The sequence below is a fragment of the Guyanagaster necrorhizus genome (assembly GCF_019112545.1).
Source record: "Guyanagaster necrorhizus MCA 3950 unplaced genomic scaffold BT62scaffold_46, whole genome shotgun sequence".
Taxonomy (NCBI): domain Eukaryota; kingdom Fungi; phylum Basidiomycota; class Agaricomycetes; order Agaricales; family Physalacriaceae; genus Guyanagaster; species Guyanagaster necrorhizus.
The window spans coordinates 109,516-122,549 of NW_025064925.1; the positions used below are offsets into that span (position 1 = coordinate 109,516).

Consider the following 13,034-nt stretch of genomic DNA (forward strand, 5'->3'; position numbering starts at 1 on the left):
GACACAGGGATCCACAACGTTCCCATAGGCAGGCTATGCGGCCCAGCCCGCCTCTGGAACGTAACAGAGGGTATGTTCATCTCGTATATCGCAACCTCGACATGTGTTAAGTTTCAGTGTGCTCCGTCAGTTATTTTGGCACAGTGTGTGGAAAAAAAACCTACTTATTCCTCAAAGAGGATATGGACTGCAGAAGAGGAGAGTGCATCATCCCACATGCTAGGAGAGGTTCGATGAACCATGCATCTTTTTCCAGCTGCTCCTTCCATGATTCACATTTAATCTCCAGATATACTTAGTATAATGGCACCTTTCTTTAGTGGCTCTGGGTCTGATTCCCTCCATCCCAATGTTGTATAATTTGAATAATTTATTTTTCCGCATTCACATTCCCTTATTTCCCTTGACAGTGCTAGAACTGCTCCTTGGGGTTTTATCTTCATCAGGAAACAACATACACACAGATGAAATCCCTGCATGCGTGGGGAGTGGTTTTCCAATCGGAGGACAAATACATATGCTAGTGAGTAAGGGAGATACAAAAGGAACCGGTTCGGCAAAATCCTCTTCTTCAGTTCATTCCCTCATTCCCATATTGACCTTCAGATGTAATGCGGCAACGGCTGCCTAGGTTCGAATCCACTTGATGGATCATTGTCCAATTTTATGGCACAGTTTACCTTTCTCTTCACAGGGCTTAAACATCGAACACCTGTATACAAGTAGCGTAATGGATTATGGCTTAGCTCAGGGTTCAACTCCCTCTATCCAAATTGTGCAGTTTCGAGAAACATTTCCCTTTTTTACATTCACTTGCCAGTTAGCGTGCACTCCCTCATTTTTGGTAACGCACATTGAGACCTGAGGATGGTGATGCATCATGTAGGGATTCCAGCGGCAAGAGTTCCAGGTGGGGATGTGTTCTCTCAGCTCTGTAGTTATTGTGCATGGTGTCGTTCTCGAGTATTTATCTACCCAATGGCGCACTGGGACTTGTGGACTTTAGTTGGAGGTTACGAATGACGTATGCTCATACACTGGCTGTGGAATAAGGAGAACAGAGGTAGGTTGGAGCAGGAAAGAGTGGACTAAGTATATGATCAGCTGCTACGAAGTATTTTTGAGCGGAAACAGGACCCCCCGGTAATTTCGAGAGTAGCAGTCAATAAGATATCATGTTGTCGCGCCATTTTTTGCTGACAGAGATTCTGACGTTGCTGTTTTCAGAAGTCCTTTGCTTTTCTCTCGCGCCTACTACTAGTCGGAGCCGGTTCTGATACAGATTGCCCATCACATTCTCGTGAACAACTGACAGCTCGAGATGTCGGGCAGACACGTACATGTCGCGTGGATCTGGAGAGTGTTGCGCGTCATCTTGCCACATGCTTGGTGGAACGGAGGCCATCATCACTGTTACAGATACCTCAGGTGGCGGCGCGTGCAATGACAAGACCGTGTCGTTGGGCGAAATGGTGGAAGAATGTGGCGTGGATTCAGGGTGGGCACAGTAATTGTCGTCAGCGAGGACGTCGAATCCCATATTATCAATGGGTAGAAACAAAAGGTTCGTGCCAATAGAGCTGCCTCCGACGTCGTCGTCGTCCATGGACCTAGCAAGAAGTTGGAGCCCATAATGATGAACACATGGAATTGAACGACGACTAACATGAGGATCCTACCGAAGTCGAAACCTGTGTCGAACAATGATGCGAAACCATCGTTTGCCAGAAAGTGGCTCGCAATACATTCGTCGCCAGTAGCCATGTTGTGCGAGTTCAAGGAAAAAGAGTCGTCGTCAAACATCTTGAGAGTGAACGTGAATCGACGTAACATTGCCATCCCATTTATGAGGAAGCTGGACCGAATCACCGCACGACAGTAAAAACGAATAATAAATATCTCCGGAAGGCAATATCTTCGTGCGTTCATGCAGTGACCCGGAGGAAAGGTAACAAAGAAACTTTTAGTAAACGCTTCCGTGGCCAAGTTCGAACAAGTCTAATAGGAACCGAGAGTGGAATTGTGTAGACGTAAGACAAGATCATAGAAATAGAGTGAAGGTGGACGATCGTATTCATGATGAGGCCTGAGTCATGGCTTTTCCTCTGCAGATCAACGGAATCTCTGCGAATACCAGTTGGTTTCTTGCAGATTATGCTCCGTTTATAAGCATTTCCATGTCTCCATGTCTTCCTTTGTATATCCTCTGACAATTCCGTTGATTACCCACCACTGAATAACCTGTGCTGTCCCATAGTCCGATTTCTTGAACGTGATAACGGCATAGAGCAGCGCCACCCATCCCTTTGTCCAGCGTAGGTTCCTAGTCCTTTGTTGAGAATAGCCGTTGAGATAGCAAGCTGCGATGGAAGTACTTTGAACAATGACAAGGAACGGAGATTGTGCGCGGACAAATGTGCAAGCTGTCCCTTTTTCTTAATTTTGGGATTTGACGTTGAATTCCCCCCTCCCCTCATTAACCCTGATGGATCTCGATCATTGTCCACGGTTTTACTTTTCTCTTCACAGGGCGTAAACAGCGAACACTTGAGTACAAGTAGCGTAATGGATTATGACTTAGCTCAGGGTTCGATTCCCCCTATCCGAATGAAATGTCAAGAGGAAAAAACATTTTTACCGCCTTTTTTCCTCTTCATCTACGCACTCGATCCCTTATTTTTGCGTGTATGGATTTGGGAAGGAAGAATTCCGCTTGGGGATGTGCTCTCTTAGCTTTCAGGTAGTCAGTCCAGATGTCGTTTCTCAAGTGTGTGTTTATCTACCTGATCGCTTACTGAGACTTAGGCTTAGAAGCAGCAAGAAAGAACGGATGATAGGCTAAGTCGGCCTCTGATCCCTGTCCCCAAATCATGATGGGGTGGGCTGTCGAAGATGATTCGGGTATAACCGTTTGGATGTAAGGTGAAATGGCTGGATGGGTTCGACTCCCTATCTCCGAAATGATGACTGAGGGACCCCTTTTTCATGGTGATTACATTCTCTTCACGGGTTATCGCAAATTCCCTTCATTGCTAACTGAATTTTCTCTTTTCTTCTAACGTTGCACATAAATCTAGAGTAGGAGTCTGCTAGGTAACAGTTTAGGGTTCGAATCCCTCTGTCTATATTCAATAAGGAGTGTACGAATTTCCTTTTTTTTTTTTTTTCATTTGTCTCCTTGTCTCTCGTTCTGTCAAATGGGGTTCTTCAAAACAATTGATAGGGTCACGGAGTCAGAACCACCTTGGTGCCAGGTACAATGGCGGTTAATCAAAAGCGGACGCGTGTATGGATTATGGAAAGACCGCACCGAGATCTGTTCTCTACCGTAATTATCTAATTTCTTCATCCGTCAGATCCTTCGTACTGGGAATTTTGGAGGTGACGGACGACTTATGCTCGGACATTTGGCGTGGATCAGGGAGCACAGAGGTGGGCTGGAGTAGGAAGGAACGGGGTATATATATGAAGTATACTTGACAGGATACAAGGACCCCGCTGTAATGGCTAGAGTAGCAGTCAAGAAGATATCACGTTGCCGGGCCACTTTTTTTCGCTGACATTGGATATTGCCATTTTTGGCAAGTTTGTTGCTTTGTCTCTCCCGCCCTTTACGATTCGGAGCGGGCTCTGATATGGATTCTCTATCACCGCTCTCGAACTCCGAGGCTGCGATCACGATTCTCTGTGTTTCCTTCTTCCTTTTGCGGGCCCCGCTTTCTTGTCTAAACAAATTACACTACACTCTCCGACACGCACAGACAGATGCACGACCATCCAACGCGGAAACTTCGACGACGGACAGAAAAGGAGAGCGCGGTGAAAGTAGAACCGAAGGAGGAGCAACTCGAAACCACAAACCACCTCCTTCATTCTCCCTTACCTCCTCTTCCTCAAGGCTGGGAACACCCCGCAGAATTGGACTACCTTGACGCCTCCACATGGTCGAAAGATGACATCATCCGCCACCTCATCACGAACTCCTTCTCTGTCCCCGCTCTCGTACCCCACTCCAAATGGACGACCATCATCACCGCAGCGGAGGGCTCGACGACGATGCTCCCCAACTCGTACCGCATCCCGCTCATGTTCGTCGGAGAGTTCATGTGGTTCTCGCTTCGGTTGGTCCTCGAGGATGAGAAGGAGTGGGAAAAGTTCAAGGGCGGGGTGTTGCATGTGTCGAGGCTGTGCGAGGCGTTCTTGGGAGAGGCGAGGAGGGCTATGGGTTCGGAGGGCCTGGGTGCTGCATGGCGGTGCGCGGTGTTTGATAGAGCGCTGGTGAGGTATCGGTGGGGGTGTTTGTTTGCTGACCGGAAGCATCTCCAGCTGTTTTGGGAGACTTATGGGGAGCAGGAGTATCGGAAGGATCCGGTCAAGTTTTGTGGGTCGTTTGTTTTTTTGTCAACGTTCTGAGCCGATGAAATCGAATTGTAGATTGGAAATGGGTGGTGTTGAAAGGGTGGAAGGGATTCAGACTGGACGAGGAGCGCGTTCAGAATGGGGTTACGGCGCGTCAGTGGATGAGAGGGTTGGCGAAGGAGGATGGCGGCGATTGGGTATGGGTTACTGATCAGACAAGTTCGCGTTCGACAGAGGCGTCGGAGTATCTCGAATCGTGGCAACGCACAAAGGTATGGGGACAACCGATACCGACATTTCCATCCAGGGATCCTGTGTGTGCGACAGATCCTTCGCCCAATCTCTCAAAAGACTTGCCTACACCTACCGATACCATCCACTACCCCCCCACGCCGGTTCCGAAAACCGACCTCTTGCAAATCCTGCACGCCCAATACCAATCGCAAGTATTGTGTATAAGCCCTTTAGAAAAAGACATCGCGAGGCTGAAACAAGGGAAAGGATACAGGTCCGCCGCCGCTGCATCCGTTCCTGCACTCTTTGTCCCAGCGCCTAATTTCCCAAACCTTTCCGACCCGGACTGTTCGACGAGCTTCTGGAAGGACCCACTAGAGGCGCTGTTGGATGCGGATGTATGCGAGGCACCTGGATCTGTGAAGGCTGAGGATACACTCGAGGAGGTTGCATCCGTGATGGATCGCGACGTTGTGATATCACCGCCGATTAAGTCTCCACGAAAGCTGAAACGAAAGAGGATTGGTTGATATTTGTAGACGAGTGCGATTGGTGGGCTTGGGCTCTGTGGTTGAATATGATTACTTATCTCTGTGTTTTTCTTTTTTCTTCGCGCCATGGTGGCGATCATGATACCCTGTGCTATTTGCGAGATGCTATAATCCCAGCTCTAATCAGATGTCAGAAGAAACCGGCGGGGTAAGAGCCGAACCACGTCTATATCCTGACCAGTCGTCCAGCTTGAGCTCTAATAGTAAACATACACATCCTATCCTTACAGAATATACCGGAACCATGACAATCGATGAGTAAACATTAAAAACCGGAGGCTCACATGTGCATTCTCGAAATTCATTATATAAAACCTCTCCATTAATCTTTCCCTGCATCTGTATTTTCTCCTTCCGTTAGCCCATCCGTGAGTCATCGCCTCATTCGGTGTCTGTTCTTTCAAAACATGAGTCACACTGCCTCCAGATATTCGGTGCAGACCATTGTCCGAGAACAACTCGGAACAAGCTGCATACCGACTATGAACGAATCTGTATGTCTTGGTTTGCACCCTAAAAAATACATTGAGACTTCCAACACCGAGGTTTAAAAATATCCAACACAATGTGCTTTCATTTATCCATGCTGGTTTACTGAAATGTACTTATTATGTGTTAATTTAACAGTACACAGCCCTTTCTCATGCCCATTTATAACAATATCCAGATGCTGACTTTGATTGACAGGATTCCTTCTGTTCTGGACCAGTGCTCCAGGCCAAAATTGAAGGAATGAATCATTGACCGCAAGTGCCCATATTATCTAAAGCCACCACAACCTGAATCTGATCTCAAGCATCTTCTTCATTTTTTGTGGTGCTCTGAGTGTGACATGCAAACATTTTCATGCTTAAGACCATTACATTTCTGACATTAAAAGGTGTCATACAGATGGAATTACATTTGTGCATTGTGAGAAGGAGAGCAATGGCAGAGCTTGAGAAGTAGCCTATTGAGTATCACAAGGGGCTCCCAATACCTCTCTGGCCCATGAAGACTGATGATCAGCATAAGAGTCAAGGGTTGGCTCTATGAGACATTTCCCAAGCACTAAACTGCATCAGTCTGGCAGAGCCTATAGGAGAAATACTTTCAACATATGGACAGTGAGAAGCTTTAAAGCTTGAAATACCATCTGTTCTATGATTGAATAATTTATTTGACTCTGCAGTGTCTTCACTCAGTGGACCATCATCTCCAGCTCTCAGAATTGAATTTCAGCAGTTATTTAAATATGCAGACCTAAAGGAAAAACTGAGACATGATCAGAAACATAGACTATTCTACTGGGCCATATAAAACAAGGGATGTTGATGTTTAGGATTGAGATAAGAGTTGTAGATGAGTATAGAAGAGTTGTAGTACACAACTGTAGTTGGGGTTTTGTAACAAGTATCCTCTCTATTGGAAAAATTATAGCTACTTATATACTATAAGTGATGTGTTTCTATAATATTCTAATAAGTTCTTACACTGCCTCAGAGTCTCTGTGCTCAGTCAGCAATGGACTAACTTGAGTACTTGGATCATCTCAAAGTTTTCAGACTTTTCTGGATTGATGCCAAGTCTGGCATACTACATTTGGTATGATCAATCTTGATCACTCTCAATTCCAACAAGGGAATTGGCCAGTGGCTTCTGATGAGTGAAACAACATTGAAATGAGACCTTGACTCAGTCTGATTCATTGCACAGATTAAAAGCATGTGTATTATGCAGCTGTCTTTGAAACTTGCCTTTTACTGCTACACTCACAATGGCTGATTCCAGTCAGCTCCTAGATGGTGAATCTGAATGAGAACTGACAGTAACATCAATTCTTCCTAAGAGGAGGCCATTACTAGATGCTGATCTACCTTAGATTGAAAACAATATCACTGCATATGAACAAGAGATCCAAATTCAAGAGGTGCAAATTTTCTTCATAAAGTGCCAAAAAGAATGATTGGAGCATTCACTTTTCAGATGCAAAGTACTGCTATTGCCTATCTGTTGTCTTCCAAGGGTCATTCTCTTGGAGATATTCTCCTGAGCTGTGCATCCTCTAAAGAATGACCTTGATGTGATCAAGGGCTTGTGGCCTCTGGCCCAATTCTGTGGATATTGGTGGGACTTCACATTATCCTCACCTGTATTATAGTCAGTCATCACTGTGAAACCCTCATTCACACAGCACTTAGCAGAGATCTTAGCCTGCCACTTTCTCCACTATGCACAACATCTATTACAGGTAACAATAAGGAGTCATTATAACAGTATCTGCTCTGCCAAGGACTATGACTATGCTCATCATATCTTTGATATGATCCTCAAAAAATCTATGCACTGGAAAATGATAAATATGCATGTGCACCCATAATACCTGGAGAGATTCCCTTTAATTCTGGGGAAGATCTCTTTGCCAGTGCTTGCAGAGTTTCATCTCTCTTCCACCCCAACACAGGGAGACTTCAGCATTGATGCATTGTCCTCACTGCCACATCTTTAACATGCCTATATCTCCTGTATATTTGAGGTCTCTGAGAGGCCTTTTCATGCAAGCTTCCTGATACATTTCTTGGGGAGGCTGATCCATTTGGCAGACATCTGGTACATCACTCAGATGCCCACACTCATTGAATGCCATATCTGCCTGCCAAAACACTCCACTGAGCCACATAGATCTGTGGTTCCTTATGATATTTTATTAATTTGAATGGAACAACTCAAGATCTTAATCATCAATGATGCAAGCATACTTGATATTATCACTGCACTGTCATTGAGAGTATTCAAATTTCACTCAAGCTTTATATTGAATGAAATTGAAATCAATCACAAGATTCATTCACTTCACAATTTTCTTGCATGATCTGCTTGCTTTCTCAAGTATTTGGGAATTAAGCAAGCACTTTTTGAAATGATTAGACATCTTATGGCATATTGTTATGATTTTTCCTATTTTCTTTTCTTTTTTCCTTGATTTATTCAGGATTGACCCTTATTTCTGCTTAGTCAGGGCACCTAGACTGGTGCTTAGGACCATGGGACAGCTTAGTCAGCATCCTGATTCAGATCCTACTGTGCTGCTGTGAAGCTGTTACAATGGCAGAACCCTCCCTTTATCTTTGCACTGCCCTGTGCAGCAGTAACAGCAGCAACAGCTCAATAGCAGACAATACTCTTTTGTAGGTATCTTAGTGACACTGGACAAAATGCTCCACAGCTTCAGACAAGACAATTAGGTAGTTTTATTCTTGGAACAATAAGGAATTAGTATTTAAGTAGTATAGCTCTCATTGTAGTAACCCCAGCTTCAAGCTAAAGTTTATTCTTCACCATCTTATCTTGAGCAACTTGCAAACACCTTGACAACACAGTCTAATATCACATCAAGTGGACTCTATCATTTTACCTGAAGTGTGAGGTAGTGATAGTTTATCACATGTTATTAGTCACATGGAATTTGGGCTTAACACATATCTCAATGTTGACTCACTCTCCATATCATTTGAAGAGGCTGGTCATGCTGCATCACTAGCAGATGGGTTGGTCATACCTGGAATCATTCCTGTTTTGAAACAATTGGGCCTCAACATGGATGTCAGTAATAACTGGGGATGAAAACATGTTAAATTCAGTTTTGATGTCAGATGCCAACAGTTTAACAAGGAGCAGGCTGCAGCTTTGGGTGTCACACAGGTATCCTGCCTGGATATAATGTGTGCTGATACCAAGATCATCAACCAGCTGAATGATTGAGGGCTTAGTGCCCTTTGGGAGGAAGGTTTGAGTGTGATGGGGGAAGATACTTTCTGGACTGGGTGGTGGTTGAGCAATGACCAGTTGCTATGTGTGGGTGAGGTCTTGCAATGTGGAGATGTGTATGATTTACCATGATTGAAGAGTCTGGAATTATATTTGAAGTAAACCTAGTATAGTTTGCATAGAGCAGATGCTCGAAATATTTTATTGTTCCTGATTTCGACTGGTGTATGTGATCTGAGAGTACATGAGTTCTGAGTCCTGTTTTACACAGGACTCGATCTTTGCAACATAGAATTTTTTGGCCCAATCGAGTTCTACGGCCTCGCAGTCATCATTCGTCTGCGCTTCAATGGGCCAGAGTGCGGGAACGCGCAGTTATCACCATGGACGTCAGTATCTCTGGCTTCAGAATAGTGGCCTTGATGCTCTCCGATCTCTCAGTATAAGAGCGGTACAAATCTGATTCGAAAACACAACAGAGAAAATCAACGAATAGATACACTAAAATAATACGTTCTTCGCAAAATATGCTTCATCATCTCCTTTGTCCTTTTGATCATCCTTCTCCTCCTACAGCGTGCTGCAAACCAGGTGCTTCACAGTATTTCTCAGTTGTAAATCTATCTGGCAGCGTTCTGACGTGGAATTTACTCACAAAGTTCATGGTACATATGCGATTAGAAACTCCAAATCCTAAGCAGCCCGCCACTAGGATCTCCACGTTGATTTTCAGAAAAAAAAATAATACATGCAGCATTTTTCATAATTCCTATCGCAACGGCCCTTCTTCATGTCCGCTCACACTTCTTTTTGTCAGCCCTCCCTCTCCACCGCACGGCCAGAAAAAGTCCGCCTTTTCAGTAAGCTGCTATACTTGAAATCGCCGTTTCTTCTGCAGAATGTTTATCGAATCGGCAACCGAACCGCCAGTCTTTGTCCTTCATCACGAAGGCCCAGAAATAAAATTTTCGTATTCCCCACGCAACACAAAGAGAGTACAAAACTATAGCAACGACAGCGGTACACAGAACGCAATACAAACGACGGAGGAACCGGAACGAGAAACACAGCAAGGCGAATTTTTATCTGATAGAGTGAGATAACCAGTAAGAAGAAAAGTCCATTCTTTTAAAGCCTCCGAGGAGTTCTTCGACAGGAAACGACGTATCCACACCATAGGGCGGAGGAGCTTGAGGCCACTGAGCGCCACCTCACCCGGTCCTCGTATACAAACAATCCATATATCCCGAGGTCGACCATCCCCCGAGCGCTTGATTCCCATACATGAATGGCTCCCCTGCAAATGCCCTAGGCACAACCTCATAGGGAGCCCCGTAGTTGTACGCGGCCCGCACGTAGTTATAGCAAGGCGCATAAAATCCCCCAATCGATCCATTCCCCAACGGCACCTCAGAGCCCCAATCAGCAGAAGGATCCTCCGAGAAGAAACCACACACGTACTGTATCGTCTTGATGTGGACCTTCATCCCCGCCACTGGGTCGTCCTAACGTCGCAGCCTTTCCAGGGGCATTCGTGCCTGGTGCGTCCAATTACCGTTGATAGCTCGAAATATGAACCAGACTCACGGTCGATCATCATAGTCAACATGGATGAGGAGGTGCCGGTTCAGGTTCTTCGTCTTCTTGCCACAAACCTCACAAGCCCTCAAGTCCTGGAATGCATCAGAACTATGCTTGACAGAAGAGACTACGTTTATCACCTTTTTCTCAGCAGGCATCGGAAAGTGAGAGTGGTGAACGAGGGGGGAGTGAAAGAAGCTTTTCGAGGGTGTGGGAAAGATAGAGAAAGAGAAAGAAAGGGAACTAGGGTCGCATGTTCGATTGTCCCCCCATTTATACCTGCGTGCCGGAAAATTGATGGATTGATTTCCGTGAGATAGCTGTATATGGTGAGAACTCGCGGATATAAGGTAAGATTTCCTCGTGAAAGTTAACCCGCGGGACAATCGACGACAGGGCTCGTTGTCGTCCTACCAATTAGCTGAAATAACTGCCCTCGGAAAGTTGTTTCGCTTGATAAGAAGTCTTTATTTTGGTTGGCTCGAACGGGAGGAATTTGATGGCAACATGTAATTGGAGGACAGGGGCGGACACTGACCCGATTTAGAACGAAACCTAAATGAACTCGAGGTGAAATGGGAAGAAAAATCTGGAATAAGTCTTCGGGTCATGAATTCGATGTTCGAACGGGTGTACGGAGCATACATTAGTGAGAGAAACCTTGCGCTAATGGAGAGCTGTCCTAACTGGACTCCAGTTAATGATAACATTCAGTTTATAGATGAATACCCTCACTTTCGAATCGAGTAACCCATCAACGAAACCTTCTCCAGTTTTTCAGGACCAATTTAATAAAGGCAATCAACGGAAAGGAAGAAGTCGAGGTCCCGATTGAAGTCCCCCCTGCATCAGGCTGGATACGTGGCTGGATACGCCCAACATCAAGGAAAGCGAAGTACGTCGCTGCCTCACATCGTTGTACCACCAAACTAGATGATAATACACAAATGAATCAGGGGAGGCATTTTGTACAGGTGTCTATGAGTGTGCCTGAAATCCTCCAATTTTGGGATCCGTACTAAAATAAAATACACCCGTCATCATATACATATTTTAATCATGTCGAGGCGGTATCATAACCCTCAATCTGACGTATCTGTGAAGCAAAATATGAAAATAGTAAACACAAAAATTCCACGAGACACGTACCGCTCCCATCTCCCTCACTGAGTATCCTCTTCAGGGAACGACACTTCGTCAGATGTCTAGCGACCGTTTCTGGGCGAGAAGATGCTGAACAACAGTACGGACATCTGAACCTGTTCTCATTATGATAACTCGAATTAAAGTGCCTCTTTAGTGCACCGGACTTGACGAAAAGCGATGTAGGTTTTCGGGGTTTGGCCTCGCAGCAGGCCAGGTAAATGAACGGATCTTTACCTTCTCCAGGAGCAGAATGGGCATCTCTGGCGTGGCGAGGGGTGAAGGTCGTTTGCGAATCAGGAGGACAGAGAAGACAAACGGAATTGATATTGATGTCATCGAGGACCTCAGCGTAGAAGTAATCCTCGGGATTCCTGGCGAATTTCGGGTACTTTTTGCAGAGGGCTTGTTTGAATGTAAAATTGAGCAGCTCGATAACTGTGTTGGAGGTGGAGCCAGAAGGTTTGTTATTGCCGGGAAATTGGGCTTTCCGTCCATTATTTATGTCGTATGGAGAGGTACTTGATCTAGGTAACTATAAGTCTCCCGGATGAAGAAGAAGTGTATGAACATACCGAAGAATGCTCCGTTTCTCCCGCCGTGCAGTTAAAGGCAGTGACTCGTTCGAAGAACTATCCGATGACCTACAAATTGTCAGGTTTTCGATGTGAAAACTGACTAAGAACGAACGACGTCTGGGATCTGGGCGGCGGTGAGTCACCGCCGTAATTGATCCAGCCTCTCGCAACGGTCGTACTCGGCGACAGACTGGAAGATGGAGATGTTGAGGGCGAAGTTTTTGCGGACGAGGTAGACACAGGACTGATAAAGGAGCGAGATGTGATGGAAGTAGGAGGATATCTAAAATGATATACGCGTGAACAACTGAGAGCTCGAGATTTCGGGCAGACGCGTACATTTCGCGTGGGTCTGGAGAGTGTTGCGCGTCATCTTGCCACATGCTTGGTGGAACGGAGGCCATCATCACTGTTACAGATACCTCAGGTGGCGGCGCGTGCAATGACACCACCGTATCGTTGGGCGACATGGTGGAAGAGTGTGGCGTGGATTCAGGGTGGGCATAGTAATTGTCGCCAGCGAGCGCGTCGAATCCCATATTATCAATGGATAGATTACAAAGGTCGCTGCCCATAGAGCTGCCTCCGACGTCGTCGTCCATGGACCTAGCAAGAAGTTGGAGCCCATAATAATGAACACATTGAATTGAACGACGGCTAACCTGAGGAGCCTACCAAAGTCAAACCCTGTGTCAACCAATGATGCGAAACCATCGCTTGCGTCGCCAGTAGCCATGTTGTACGTGTACGAGGAGAAAGAGTCGTCGTCAAACATCTTGAGAGTACTAGTGAACATAAATCGATGTAACATTGCCATCCCATTTATGAGGACGCTGGACCG

General features: G+C 45.6%; 5 protein-coding genes across 5 annotated transcripts; 2 read left to right on the top strand and 3 right to left on the bottom strand.

Annotated features, from left to right (window-relative positions):
- Positions 1 to 1,162: 1,162 nt before the first annotated feature.
- Positions 1,163 to 1,803, bottom strand: BT62DRAFT_1012444 (uncharacterized protein; the record flags this gene model as incomplete). The annotated part of the gene is made up of 2 exons (XM_043177928.1): positions 1,163 to 1,610; positions 1,667 to 1,803. 2 exons carry the CDS (start codon positions 1,801 to 1,803, stop codon positions 1,163 to 1,165), a joined length of 585 nt encoding a protein of 194 aa, XP_043034168.1.
- A 1,795-nt stretch (positions 1,804 to 3,598) lies between these two features.
- Positions 3,599 to 5,339, top strand: BT62DRAFT_997609 (uncharacterized protein). Its single transcript, XM_043190663.1, has 2 exons — positions 3,599 to 4,381; positions 4,435 to 5,339. Exons 1-2 carry the CDS (start codon positions 3,766 to 3,768, stop codon positions 5,121 to 5,123), a joined length of 1,305 nt encoding a protein of 434 aa, XP_043034169.1. The 5' UTR covers positions 3,599 to 3,765; the 3' UTR covers positions 5,124 to 5,339.
- A 3,243-nt stretch (positions 5,340 to 8,582) lies between these two features.
- On the top strand, positions 8,583 to 9,305 carry BT62DRAFT_923862 (uncharacterized protein; the record flags this gene model as incomplete). The annotated part of the gene is made up of 4 exons (XM_043184552.1): positions 8,583 to 8,726; positions 8,787 to 8,845; positions 8,894 to 8,982; positions 9,163 to 9,305. The coding sequence occupies 4 exons, from the start codon at positions 8,583 to 8,585 to the stop codon at positions 9,303 to 9,305; spliced, it is 435 nt and encodes a 144-aa protein (XP_043034170.1).
- An 879-nt stretch (positions 9,306 to 10,184) lies between these two features.
- Positions 10,185 to 10,705, bottom strand: BT62DRAFT_937807 (uncharacterized protein). Its single transcript, XM_043187404.1, has 2 exons — positions 10,353 to 10,705; positions 10,185 to 10,300 (listed from the first exon to the last, which is right to left on the bottom strand). The coding sequence occupies exon 1, from the start codon at positions 10,628 to 10,630 to the stop codon at positions 10,475 to 10,477; it is 156 nt and encodes a 51-aa protein (XP_043034171.1). The 5' UTR covers positions 10,631 to 10,705; the 3' UTR covers positions 10,185 to 10,300; positions 10,353 to 10,474.
- Positions 10,706 to 11,470: 765 nt separating this feature from the next.
- BT62DRAFT_997610 (uncharacterized protein) lies at positions 11,471 to 12,929 on the bottom strand (the record flags this gene model as incomplete). Its single annotated transcript, XM_043190664.1, has 6 exons — positions 11,471 to 11,568; positions 11,622 to 12,142; positions 12,191 to 12,259; positions 12,306 to 12,476; positions 12,533 to 12,799; positions 12,856 to 12,929. The coding sequence occupies 6 exons, from the start codon at positions 12,927 to 12,929 to the stop codon at positions 11,555 to 11,557; spliced, it is 1,116 nt and encodes a 371-aa protein (XP_043034172.1). The 3' UTR covers positions 11,471 to 11,554.
- Between the last annotated feature and the right edge of the window lie 105 nt (positions 12,930 to 13,034).

Bases quoted from the DNA above. Each gene is read 5' to 3' on its own strand.
- BT62DRAFT_937807 (XM_043187404.1), bottom strand. From the start codon at position 10,630: ATGCCTGCTGAGAAAAAGGTGATAAACGTAGTCTCTTCTGTCAAGCAT.
- BT62DRAFT_997609 (XM_043190663.1), top strand. From the start codon at position 3,766: ATGCACGACCATCCAACGCGGAAACTTCGACGACGGACAGAAAAGGAG. The intron at 4,382-4,434 runs GTGGGTCGTTTG...ATCGAATTGTAG, and splicing joins GAAGGATCCGGTCAAGTTTT to ATTGGAAATGGGTGGTGTTG.